Below are 13,891 nucleotides of genomic sequence, written 5' to 3' on the forward strand. Positions count from 1 at the left end.
TTGTTGTTCCCAATCACAAATCCATCACAAGTCAGTCACAAGTCAATCACAAGTCAGTCACAAGTCAGTCACAAGTCCATCACAAGTCCATCACAAGTCAGTCACAAGTCCATCACAGGTCAATCACAAGTCCGTCACAAGTCAATCACAGGTTCATCACAAGTCCACAAGTCAAGTTACTAGCTATTGAAATGAACTGTAAACAAAACCATTCCTTTGTCATTGTTCATCCTGTTACTTGTGATTGGACTTGTGATTGGATTTGACTACATAGTGTACAATACTGATATGCGCTTGTGTATCCAGGCTTCCCAGACTCGACTCCCAATGGCATTTGACATCACTCTGATCGTTCTGGGTGTTGGCGAGCTGATTACATCCATCATTGGTATCGTCATGGCTGGCATGTCTGTCTACTCTAAGTCTCAGCACCAGACTATGGTACGTTGCCTTCAACAATGAAACTACGCAGGCCTTATTCTTGAACATACGAGGGCGATCTTACGATGGTATTTTGGCCTTTAAAAAGACTGAGTTTCTCGGTTATTGACGTAAATTTACATGTTTGTACAATTCAAAAAATATAGTTTTGTTTATTAACGATCATACCGAGTTACGTCAAGAAAACTAACGTATTATACCTTCAGTGTTCGAATAACGATGTGTGATGGTATTGTGAATATACATGTATATATATATTTTTTTAATTATTGTGAATTTCATGGTATTTTCAGATGCGCTACCAGACCCTACAGCAAGTGGAACTTGGGCAAGTGAACCAGGGAGTGGTGGGACACAATCCTTCCGGCCAGCCATAAGTTGGTAAGGTATTATACTTTAGAGAAGTTATAATCGAGAGTCATTAATAAACCATGTTTTACTGGTACCAGAGGCCTAGGGGTGCACGCCTGTACATGGGCCAAAAATCCGTGCGCCGAGCTCATGAATAAAAGTTATACCCTCAAAATATTCTACATTAGAAAGTTTTTAGAGCCATAAAATTAACGAATTGAAGGGATATGGTAATGAACCTCTGGCCCGGACTTAGGGCTTCCAATTCTGAGCATTTGCATGCTATTGGGCTCGAAAGTGGCGCTATTTTACCATGTTGTGGAGGGATTGTTTTTCAAGATGGCTACTTTCCACTTTGGGGAAAATAGGGGTCGTCTTCTTTGGGTGAGAATATCTCGAAAAGTCAATGGTCAACCCACCAAAAAATGAAAAGAAAACGAAAGCTGACACATTGATCATCAATTGTCCGTTCAGCTTGAATAGGCCCTACCTGTGGGAGTTCTGAGTATTTTTAAAATAATTTTGTAGTATGCGCATTTAGCACTAGTGTCTGTGGGAATTTTATTGCAGGGTTGCACCCTTAGCCCATTGGCCTTATTCACGAGTTGGCCATTTTTGTCGAGTTCCCTGAACGTATTTCATTAAGTGTTAACTGTTCAATGGGATGGCGCCAGACTATTTTTGCAGGCACAATGCAGCATTATTTTATCGTCTTTTTTTATGTGGCTGTAAACATTAGGGAATTTTCAATTAAATTTAAAATTACGGTATTCATTGAAGCAGACTGGAATTAATTAGGAATTAACTTGCTTTCATTTCTCTTCACAAGTATCAAAAATTAAGATTTTACCTCATTTTCAGCTCAATATGGCCGACTCGTGAATAAGGCCCATTGCTCTCTTTGTACGTATCTCGCTGATTGTACGTATCTGGCCGGCTGGCCGCGCCTGCTGGCTTCCTGGCTGCGGGCCGGCTGGCTGGCTGGCTCCCTGGCTCCCCGGGTCGCTTGCTGCCCAGCTACCCAGCTGGCTGGGTGACTGGCTGGCTGGGCCGTCATTGTGAGCAGGGCAAGTTATCGTAATAATAATCACCCCTATAACGCCAATGAATCTTGGCTACATTGTGTAGACCTATATGAACTTCCAGTGAATAACCATTCTGAATCATTTGAATAAAAAAAATTATGCTTTCTTGAACCAGCTTCACTGGTCTCGCCTAGTGTTGTCTGCTATTAACTTCAATTCGCAAATCTACATTATGCCCTATGGTTTTCCTTCTGGTATAGACAACTTTATAGCGAAGGCGTATTTGACCTTTTGTGCTTCTTCCATAGATTCACAGGCTTGAGCGCCACCAAGCGGTCAGTTTCGGAACGGGGAACTCGCTCAGTGGTTAAAATACGACCTTTGGACTTAACGAATCATGACGTCACTTGCAGCGTTAAAGTAACTCTCAAACGTTTATTATCTGACCAATGGGGCCATGTATGCATTACTTTACAATGTTTCAACAATTCATGGAGTTGGGTCTAAAGTCTGTATATTTTTACCTGATATATACATTAGGCCTAAGTAATACAACAATCATATTTTGCTATTAATGAATCGTGAATGTTCCAAAATGAAGCGTCAAATTGTACGGATAAGAATATTAAAGAAAACCATACTCAGATTGTGCTAGTTAATTAGAACATTCATATTTAACAATACAGTGTATCATTTTAGTAACCACGGATTTGGTTTGGGATCTGGCTTCGTAATTTGGGTCTGTTTTATGGCTGAGAGAAAGTGGCTGGATGGGATTCCTAGTTTTATTCAGCATGTATTCTGATGTCAGAAATGGAAAGTCATAGCCACTGCAGGGGCATTTAATTCAATATACATTTGCTTGTAGCCAAACAATATTACTCAGACTGTTTACAGAAGGCCTTATAGTCCTTAAATTGCAAGAGTATGTTATCAAATGAACATTTAAACTATAATACTCCACAAAGCTATGAGCTGGAAAGATGGTTTGTGTCTTGTTGCTTTTTGCACGGAAGCATAGGCCTATAATCGACGTGAGAGAAACGCAATGTTATTCAGAGTTTGTTTTAAGTGATTCTTATTAAAGTTATGTAATGCATTTTCTAGTTTTCATGTTTTCACATCGCGTAGCTGCAATCAGCTCAGTAAGAACGTGTCTCGGACGCTGAATTCAGGCCCAATTCAAAACACGATTCAGCAACTTTTGATTTGAAATCGAGATCCTAGAATGCTGTTTTTTCTCGGAATATACAGCTAAAGCTGAGCTGAAACTTCATCAGGTTTATAGTTGTTCAGCACCCTTTATTTTGAGCACTTTTGTTGCTTTAAACGAACAAAATGCAGAAATTACAAATGATGGACTATACATTTAACGCATGTTAAATGGTAGTCTTTTGCAATCTAGCAATGCAATGTTTCAGCGTGCACGAGTTATTGGACTGTGTAGCGATTTACCGAAGCGCCCTCCCTTATACACACGTGCCGAACGGCAGGCCGTATTTTGAAAGTGGGAGATGCATGCTGCTGCGCTGTAATGTTTATTGTATGTACCGTTAATCGTGGACTACTCCGCTAACAACGTCTTGCATCAAGACTAGTTAAAAGCAGACACACTGCGCACGCGCGTCTGAGTTTCCACAACGCCTTTTGGGGGTAATATTGACTTACCGGTACTTTAAAAGCTATAACTAAAATGGTGAAAAATACCAACAATATCACCAGCCATTAAAATGCACTTCGTTTATGTTTATTATTCAGTGTAGGATTATAATAACTCATATTGATAAGCTTAGCTTGTAACAGACTATTTTTTGTAGCGACACATATACTCAGACTCTAAAGTTCACTTTAAAGTTTACTTTAATAAATAGCACTGTTTAAATTTGTGTGTTGCGGTGTTTGGAGAAAATATAATTCTTTAGCTTGTATGATTGTTGTCGTACTCATAAATTAATAACGAACCTAAGCCTTAGGCCAAAAGGCCCAAACCCCTTGAAGACGAGACCGCCTACAAGAATGAATTGCTTCCATGGCACCTCCAGGCCTCCGTAAAGTCACTCGTTATTTTGTGGTTGTCACACAACACACACGTCTGATCAGTTTAATCTGAGCAGACGAAACTAACCAGAATGTTAATAATTATCGGACTTTGGTTGACCAGTAACGAAACTGGGCGCACACACCCGAAACGATCTCGCAGTTTTAATGCCAAACGCAAACAACTGGCATAAATGAAAATAAATCATGCGATAGGTGTCATGGCGACTGACTGAACGTTCAAACAAACGACGAATGAATCATTAATCCGATTCGGATGAAAATTCATCTTAACTCGTCGCATAACGGGACGGGAAAGCAGTCTAATATCATAGTCTGCGGAGGATATACACTTGTGCTGCCAACATCTATGAAATAAGGTAGGAAATGTGATTCTTTTGTTCCTGTAGTTAATGTTGTATCCTAACTCAGTGGTCTGCCATATCAAACATCTTTCAAAACTCGTTTTGTTGACCATTTGTTCAATACTAGAGACATTAACCAATTAATGTTATGTATGAGACATTTCTCGTGTTTCGTGATTGACGACAAGAATGACTCTGCTCGTTCGCATCACGACATGTCGTTCTGGGTGCGCCGTTGTCAAAGTTACCAGTATTAGCTGCATGCAAACTATGTCGACCGCGTATTACATGTTTAATATCGAGACTATTATTAAAAATCTGATCTTTCGATGGTTGGGAAGTGGAAAATTTGCTGAAACGAAAATCTCTAAAGCAAAATCTCGAAAATGTATGCATCGTTTTGATCACAATCTGTTGAACTCTCAAATGTTTAAGAAACGTATTTAGGCCTGCTAAAATCCTCGCCATATGTTTCTACAGCCTATGATTGAACTACATAGATGAACTGATTTCTTTCAGGTAAAAGGAGAATCCATTTCTGAAAAACGAAATTAACCTCAAAATTGAAGGCATTAGGTTTGTAACCTAGAGGCAATGAAGCCGAAACGTTTTGAATCTGCCAATTGCTTCACGTTTTCTTTTCTCCATGGTCGAATTCTGTGATTTTCGACCCTCAGGTATTGAGCCAAAAAAATTAAGTTTCATTATTTCTCTACAGGAATTCTGGACCAAGATGGCGACTAATTACAAATACCCCGTTGGGTGTGGGGTTTGCCTGGGGGTGTTCCATATCATCTTTGGTATGGGGTGTTGTGGTTGTGGTATTGCCGCTATTGTACTGTATGCGTACGCTGCTAGCATTGCAGTGGGGATATGGGCCGGTGTGGCGGTAAGTATGATTCCTGTGCAGTGCGAATTCTTGTGATTTAAACCTTGATTTTGAAATCCTTTGATGTAGTTAATCGAAAACTTAGTTTGAATTACTGAGGAAACAATGCATTTTATTTAATTCAAAGAAACTTGACAAATCGTTTCAGTAAACAATTTTTTAAAAGGTAGAAAATATATAATTATGCATCAAGGCTCAATATTTGAACTTTGTAATAATTATGCATCAATGCTCCAGATTCGAAGGTTTTTTTTGACATGCTGGAAACAAGTAGGAGCTGTGTCCTATAATTTTCGAAGTATCAATGCTGGTAGCATGAAGGGTGTCCAAACTGATTTCAGCAACGTCTTTTTTTCCAAATTTACAAAAATCATATTTTCGACGTTACTTTGCGATTTGGCAATTTGCTTAAACTTGATCCACGTTTGATATGATTTCAGTTCTACACGATGACTGGTATACTTGCTCTGGCCTCGGCTTCAAGGAACAATTGTGTGGTAAGACGTGAACAAAACTCCTCATCTTAATCCCGCTCATTCTCCTTAGGAGACAGTGCCGGTTTAGAAGATTCCTTTTTATCTTGTAGATTCTTCTGGAATCGTGAAGAATCGCCGCATATGCTGCATTTTCATCTCATAAACGGGATCCCATTATTGCGCCAAATAATACTTATTATTTTCGTAAAGCTCACTGTTGCAAGAGTTAACAAAAAAGATTTCGTTTGAAATCTTTCAAATGAGCTTTGATCCGTTTGGAAAAATCAAACAAATGCTGTCATCTTTTTTTCTCAGCAGTACATGCCTTCTTCGGAAAAGGTCCTTTAATAATAGATAAGTCCCACTCGATTGTTGTCCATGTAGTTGCACCTTTATCAGCTTTTGAATGCCATTTTAAGTTTGAGTCTTGGGATTGTTGAAGAAGCAGTTTGTGTTATAGCTTGTTTCTCACAGCCATCAAATTCTCTCTGTTTTTCGTCGCAGATTACTGCTTACTATATCATGGCTCTTCTGTCGGTCTTCGTATCTATGGGTCAGATGGGAGTGTACATTTATGCAATATTGTACGAGGTGTTTGCCTGCTCCAATAGCCCCTACTCTGACAAATACTATAATTGTACACAGAAACAGGTACGTATGGGTTGGGTTGGGTTGTGTGAGTTGGGTTGGATTGGTTGAGTTGGGTTGAGTTGGGTTGGGTTGGGTTGGGTTGGGTTGGGTTGAGTTGGGTTGGGTTGGGTTGGGTTGGGTTGGGTTGGGTTGGGTTGGGTTGAGTTGGGTTGGGTTGGGTTGGTTGAGTTGGGTTGGGTGGGTTGGGTTGGGTTGGGTTGGGTTGGGTTGGGTTGGGTTGGGTTGGGTTGGGTTGGGTTGGGTTGGGTTGGGTTGGGTTGGGTTGGGTTGGGTTGGGTTGGTTGAGTTGGGTTGGTTGGTTGGGTTGGGTTGGGTTGGGTTGGGTTGGTTGGTTGGGTTGGGTTGGTTGAGTTGGGTTGGGTTGGTTGAGTTGGGTTGGGTTGGGTTGGGCTGGGCTGGGCTGGGCTGGGCTGGGCTGGGTTGGGTTGGGTTGGGTTGGGTTGGGTTGTGTGAGTTGGGTTTGGTTGGGTTGGGTTGAAGTTGAGATGGGTCGGGTTGAGTGGGCCAATTGTTTGGGTTCAGTTTGGTTGATTTGCGCTTGGCTGCAATGGGTTGTGTTGGTTGTGGTTGGGTTGGTTTGGGTTAAGTTGTTCTGTTTTAAGTTTGGTTAATTTGTACAAATGTTCTCTCGTTCTAGATTCAAGATATGATCATGCACGGCGTTCTCTTGTTGCTTGCATTCCTGGAGTGGATCATTGCCATGGTTTCCTGCTGCACTGCATGCACATGTTGCTGCAATAATGACGTGGCACCGACTCAAACTGTCGTGGTAAGATCGATTTCACCTTGAAAAATTAAGTGTTTTAAAAGTTATCTTTCTGATTTGAGTTAGTGTAGGTTAGATGTTTCAGATATCATACGGGGACTGTTGCCGTACCAACGCAATGTCTCACTATGGGTGAAAATGAACTTTATTTGTAGGCAGAAGTGAGAAAACCAAACTTTTAGAGACTTTTTTTTGCCTTTTTTTGGACAGATTCACACCATGCAGCAGCCGGTTGGTCAGCCCTTACCGAACTATGGCGGGCCGGCCGTCGCTATGCCACCACCCCAGGCGGAGTATGCTGGATACTCCGGGGGCAGTTTTCCTGCGTCCATACCCAGCCAACCAGCACCAGGTAGGTAGTGGCGTCGTGCATGAACTGTAGCGGGCGGCATGCAAATATTGCTTTTTGCATCTCGATAAAGTCATCGAGCGTAACACGCATGCATGAAGCATATCACTTGAACAACTCAATATGACACTCGTTTCGGAATAAGTTCTTTTATCTTCAAGTAATCTTGAATCCTCCATCCTGATTGGTCGATCCATGGCAACAAGCCGTGCTACATAACCTTATATTCATATGACAGTCAGCGTGGCTCCGGCGTGTGCGTCAAATCGCTGATCTGAATGCTGGAGGTTCTAGCCTCAATTCCTGGAGGGAAGTTTACACTTTTATTTTTCCCTCAAAAATTTTTGCTCCTAAATTGGGCTTAATCATCTCCTGATGATCGATAATATGAAATGCAGTCTTTGTTCCCATTCGTTGCTCTGGAGGATTTTTTTTAAAGGGAAGTTAAGTCCGAAAATCATTCCGTTACCAAGTGACGAACCAAGTCGAACAATAATCGCACGCGAAGGCGCGTAAACAGATTGGTTAAAATAACCAATATTGTTTAATGTGTGTCCAACCAAGGCGATTGGTGGGACACATATTAACCAATATGTGGCTGTTTCAACCAATGATTGGTTATGTCAACCAATCTGTTTCTAAAGTGAAAGCGCTCAGGAAGGACGATAGAGGGACCAGAAACCAGTCTATGAGCAAGCAGTATTGCGCCCTCTACAATATTGCTTGAGTGAGAGTAACAATGACGACTTGCTACTATGTTTAGACTCGCAGTATTTCCAAATCAACAAGACTCCATTTTTGATCCTCAGTAGATTTCTCGAAGTCGATGAGTTCCAATTTGAACTCACTAACCTAAACAGCAATTGATTGATATCAAAATGATATTTTTATCGCACGCACTTCAGGTTACAGCCAGAAGCCACAGTTGCCATTAGCTTCCGCTCCGGTCTATCATAACCAGACCTTCGATCCCAACTCACCTGCCGATGAAAACACCGCCCTCCCCCATGCACCACAGTCGCCGGAACACGGTAATAACACCAGGGAATACTAGGCAGAGCAAGGTGATTAAGCTACAGAAAACACTGCGCTAACACCAAATGTTACACCAAATTGTTACATGTTCAGAAATCAACAGTTTATCACACTGAAGAATGTTCATATTATAATTTCTGAACACCACGACTTTTTGTCGTTGTTTGAAGTGAACTTGTCTGCAAAATATTGATGTAGGCCTACCTGTGAACTTTTAAGAAAAACACGAAGCTCCCGTCTTTTGGCAAAGTTGGTTGTGTTCATTGCGCCGCTTTCTGTATATACTGCTTATAGCTTCAGCATTTTGTGTATCTTTAAGGTATTGTACTTGTAGCCCAATCGTACTTGATTGTGTTAAACTAAACTTACTTAAAACAGGTTTGTACAAAATTACTCACTATAAACTCATACCTCCGATAAAAAGTTTGAAACGTAAAACTTTTAAAGTTAGACAATGGTCCACATACGTACCTTAATTCAGGCCTACACAAACAATCTGCTTTTTGTGTTTATAATGTTGATTGTATCAATTATAATGATTTGTGCATTGCTTTTTTGTTGATTAGCCATGATTTAATTTTAGGATACATCTTGAAAAAAATAGACCAATTGCAAAACTGACTTTTCTTTAAACTATACTGAATGCGTACATGAATGCAATCAATTATTGAACGGCTAAAAAACTTACATGTGCTTGTCTATTATGTACATAATTGTTTCTTATGAGAAAAAAAAAATCTCATCTATTTTGTTTTGCTTTGCCAAAAAAAATGTGTATCTCAATATTATTATTCAATCAAATTATATTTTTAATTGGTGTGTTACGATTGCGGTTAAGATAAAGCTGCGCTGTTTAATTCTACTGAATCTGGACATAGACTATTGTGTTTGTATTGTACACAGTTGTATACAGAGATTCGTGACTATTTTCTTAAATTACAATGCTGTGTTGGGATCATGCAGATTTTCTTTCGGCAAAAATTATCTTCAAGATGATGAATAACATTATGTTGACAGACATAGGAAGATTCAACGAAGAATGAATGGAGCGAAGAACAGACACAATTTACTGCTAGTCATGTTAGTTTGATTTATAAATTTATTGATTTAAAGATTTTAACATCTGCAGGCCTAAAATCCATCTGAACTGCGTGTCTTGTGATGTAGCTTCTGTTTGCAAGAATTTTTTCACTGCGCAAGTAAGAATTTCGGCTATAAGATAACTTAGGCCTATATAGCCTACTCTAAAAAGTTACATTAATTGTATGTACTGCTTTTGTCGCCCTTATGCCCAATGTTTTAAATGTTCCAACATGCATGTTATTAAGTTTGGTTTAAATAGCATGCAAACAATGTATTTTTATGTAATAAAACTAGAAAAGCTGTGGCTAAAATGATCAATTAATAATATTTTTTCGAGTCTTTTGTGTAACAAAACAGTTCTCTTTTGCATGCTACGTCACGTCGTTCCCCAGGGTCATGTAAGGGGGTCCCGGGGTCGGGGTCATGCTGCAAACACCCAGCAGGAAAGGGATCATGACGTGGTCGCTGCCGCTCCCCGTCCAACGATTACTCATCCAGAAAAGTCCGGGAACCACACAAACCACCGTGCGCTGCTTAGCATGCTGCGCCGTCCCTGCGAGCCGAATCACCTGCCCAGGGCTGAATCCAATTCCTGCTGGCTAATCAACCCTTAATCAGAAGTTCCTGTGAACTTTGGAAGGGACCTCCTCAGCTCAGATCCGATCATAACATCTCTGAAATATTTCACATCCTGTTTTTGGATATTGCTCAAGTACGTAGTAGTCCTCTTTGAGGACAGAAAAAGAGTTTAAGCTCGTCTACCGCACCTGACACATCCGGTGAAATGTTCTCGTTCTTAACTTGTCGCTTCTTCACTATTTAAAGTAAGTTGGATTAATGGAATATAATCTGGTGAAATCTCATGACACGCATTTTGTCCTTCAGTGGTGCATGACTCACCAAGCATGTCTACTGCACTGACTCCCGTCAGTTATTTCAGGATAAGAATTTAAAGTAAACTTTAGTTGGCATGTAGGCCTGCCTAATGGACTTTCTTGAGGACTATTCTCCAGATTTCTGCTCACGTTTTGTCTGTGTCGATTTTCGCTGTCTTAGTACATGTTGATGAGCTACCATAGTTGAAGTGATAAATGTAAAGTTTGTATTGAAGAAATCTTCCTTTTTCGATGCTCAACTTGGATCATAACTGAGCGTTGGATCTGCGGCAACGCTACTTCTATTGCCCTTGGATAATACAACAACAAAATCTGTAATTTTTTTTGGGGGGGGAAATCTACGATTTTCCCATTTGTGAGATACGAAAGTAAATACTTAAGATGTGTTCGACGCGGATCAGTGGCGTGAGCGTGCTACCGCCGGTCAGTAGCGGGGCAGCCACGGACGGCGATCACGCCCTGACACGCTCGCCATCAAACGCCGGAGCTACCATCATCAAGGAAGGAATTTTAGATAAAGAATCTCATGGCGTCATCTACTCGTGGAGGTCGAGATTTGGCGTCTTGACCCAGGAAACACTGACTATCTTCAGATCGGACCCGAGACGAAAAGGAAGAAATGACGGAGAAGGGGTCGAGAGAAAAAGAAGGTAGGCCAATTTGTCAATTTGTGAAGATTTTTACCAACTTAATAATAGCTTAAATTTGTACGTCTGATGTATAGTTTCCTTTATTATTCGTAATCAACAACGTCAAATGCCATTGTTATCACACATATTATCCTCACCATTATCACCATAATCATCACATTACCATTATAAGCACCCCCATCTTGACGTTCACCACGCTATCGTCACCACATCACCTTCTTTTAAAAACAAGTGCTTGCAATTCTCAGTCAGATACGAGGTGTGTTCTTTAGTACGGCAATTCTATACCGACCCCAATTCACATTCGATTTCACCTTCAAAATCTTAACCAATTTCGCTTCTTTGCAATTTTTAAGGGTCTCGGCATCCTCAGAAAGAGCAGAAAGAAAGAACGTCTTATACCGCCTGCCTCTTGAAGAAATCTCCTCAATGTCCAACATCGACAAGGGTCGTAGGCACATCCACTTCACCATCTGCACCAAGCAGGGCGTGTTTGACCTCCGGGTGATTTTCGGTCAGAGGGACTGGCTGACTCAGATTCAGCTGGCTGTAGCTGACCGACGGAGCAGGAATGACTTCATGAGGGAACTCAAAACGAGAACCTCGGTGGTCGCTAATAAGTATCGTAAACACAGTCATCGGAGATTGTCGTTCACGAAGGAAGAAGATTATGGGGATGGTAAGTCTGGAGAATATCTCTTCTCAAAATACCTTAAATGATTTATATCTCGCACGATGGATATTAACATAGACACACTACTTTTCGCACAAACTTGTTTTTACTTGCATAATGTTGATGAGTACTTCGGTTGAAATCACGTGGCTGATGTTCTTTTCTTTGTTCCAACTCAAATAATACCTTGATTTTCAGTCCCTTTGCCATTTGCATGACCAAAAAAAATGGTTTCCAAACGTTGATGAAATTTTATCTGAGGATGAGTATTGTGTAATCTTTTGACCTTGAAATTACGTTGATGAAAGGCAAAAGCCAATTTTAAAACTCGTTTTATTCTTCTGAAACCATGAATTTCCATTCTCGTTTCCATCTATTCCAGGCTTTAACTTACGGGAAGTTCTTTCATTTTAGTGACTTATCAGAAGGAGTTTAGCTCACAGATTTCTCTGTATTTCCGATGGATGTTGCAGGTATTGGCATCACGATTCGCAACGAGGCTGAGTCTATTGTGATTGCACGTATATTCGCAGATGGTCCAGCAGCTAAAAAGGGAACACTTAGACCAGGTAACAGATGTAGCCAAAACACTTCAAGAATAAACTAGAATTAGAAATATTTCAGAATTAATCAAATTTTCCCCGATTCTATGCTGTCCGTTCTTTAAGATTTAAAAAAATCAGCTAGATCCATTTTAGGTTTACTGTACAAAATACAACATTATATTGCATTTTATTCTCGAAAATTCTCGCAGGAGACGAGATTATAGAGGTGACGGGAAACTAGTGCGAGGTTTCAACGCAGAACGAGTAGCAGGCCTGATCAAGGGACTACCTGATCACGTGGTACTCACTGTCAAACCCACGTGGGTGGACAGGTCAGTGTCTGAACTTTGACCTTTGACCTTCCATGTTTTGAAGTCCTTTTGCTGCCTCCTATACATTAGAACCGGTACTCCTTCCCCCTCCCCCTGTTAATTTTAGACACGCCCACTCATCACCCCAACCCATTAAGGTTTGAGAGATTATAACACAGCATATTAATTTGTATGATTGGAGTCTGTGCAGCCGTTCATGAGATTCCTGACACATGGCGATCGTGAAGTCGGTTGACATTTAAGTCGTGCAAATGGCAATTAGACTCGTTAATCATTAATCATGCCACTAGCACACCATTCAATGCTTGAGAGCCTTACCGTATGTGAGAGATCATGGAAAGAGCATGTAATGTTTTCACTAATTCCGTGACATAAATCTGTCATTTTACTCAACTGTATCTAGTTCAAGTATATCAACAGTAGGTGCGACTGGCATTTTAAACAAAGAAAAAAAAACACAGTAAAACATTGAAAAGATCATAAAAAGGAAAAATCAATCCCATGACGTTTCTATTCATACTCAAAGCTCATGTTTTTGTCCTGATCCAGAAATGGACTGATAAATTCATGCCATGAGAATCGGATGTCATGAGTCACCGTATTTTATCCTGTGTTTGTCGTTAAAGGGGCACTAACACATCTGCTGCTGATTTCGCCTTGTCCAGACCACTGTGTTCGAGGCCCAACAATCTCAGAGGTTTGTACCGTGGTTGCTGCTTTAAAGTATATTTTATTTGTCTCTATGCTTTAGCAAACCTATTGATCAAATCTTAAATGTCAAAAAGTTAACATCCTTTCCCCTTTTATGTAAAAAACGACAGGTTAAAATTGTAACCGATCTCATGCCTGCATAATTAGGCCATACTTTTCAATCGTGAAAGCTTGCAAGTAAGACTATGAAAACATCTTTGAATATTCGCCCCATTTTAACTTAATGATGAATATTTTTGTTGGAGTTTATAGGCTTGCATAAATAATTGTTAAGTCGTTGAGCACTTAACGGATTGCTACCACGACCCACTTTGAACCGATAATTCAATTATGTGCGTGATGTGGTACGTGCACACTCAATTATATCATTGTCTGAAAATCTTACAGGGCGAGCCCGCCCTCATTCGCTTGCAGATGTCGCCGTGGCAACCGACCCGGAAGTGCCTGGCGCCACCAACGTTGTAAATGACGTCTCGTCTACGTCACCGATTGACAGGAAGAAGTTCAGCCGTCGGCCGCTCAAGAATAAGAACAAAGAGACGACGGACAATCGTCTGTCTTTACCATGATTATCAGGATATCATCAACACGAAATATAATTGAAGAAAACAAGAAA

General features: G+C 40.5%; 2 protein-coding genes and 1 long non-coding RNA gene across 3 annotated transcripts; all 3 read left to right on the forward strand.

Annotated features, from left to right (window-relative positions):
* The first annotated feature begins 321 nt into the window (after positions 1-321).
* Positions 322-3,031, forward strand: LOC119724804. Its single transcript, XR_005270676.1, has 3 exons — positions 322-441; positions 735-822; positions 2,126-3,031. It is a non-coding gene; the product is annotated as an uncharacterized LOC119724804 (long non-coding RNA).
* A 948-nt stretch (positions 3,032-3,979) lies between these two features.
* LOC119724805 lies at positions 3,980-9,790 on the forward strand. Its single transcript, XM_038196023.1, has 7 exons — positions 3,980-4,234; positions 4,938-5,108; positions 5,549-5,605; positions 6,089-6,235; positions 6,873-7,004; positions 7,212-7,353; positions 8,256-9,790. The coding sequence occupies exons 2-7, from the start codon at positions 4,953-4,955 to the stop codon at positions 8,402-8,404; spliced, it is 783 nt and encodes a 260-aa protein (XP_038051951.1). The 5' UTR covers positions 3,980-4,234; positions 4,938-4,952; the 3' UTR covers positions 8,405-9,790.
* Positions 9,791-10,037: 247 nt separating this feature from the next.
* Positions 10,038-13,864, forward strand: LOC119724808. The gene is made up of 6 exons (XM_038196030.1): positions 10,038-11,014; positions 11,371-11,693; positions 12,161-12,265; positions 12,450-12,564; positions 13,191-13,261; positions 13,663-13,864. The coding sequence occupies exons 1-6, from the start codon at positions 10,746-10,748 to the stop codon at positions 13,842-13,844; spliced, it is 1,065 nt and encodes a 354-aa protein (XP_038051958.1). The 5' UTR covers positions 10,038-10,745; the 3' UTR covers positions 13,845-13,864.
* Positions 13,865-13,891: the final 27 nt, after the last annotated feature.

Source organism: Patiria miniata, unplaced genomic scaffold (assembly GCF_015706575.1).
Source record: "Patiria miniata isolate m_02_andy unplaced genomic scaffold, ASM1570657v1 HiC_scaffold_18, whole genome shotgun sequence".
In the NCBI taxonomy this organism is placed as follows: Eukaryota; Metazoa; Echinodermata; class Asteroidea; order Valvatida; family Asterinidae; genus Patiria; species Patiria miniata.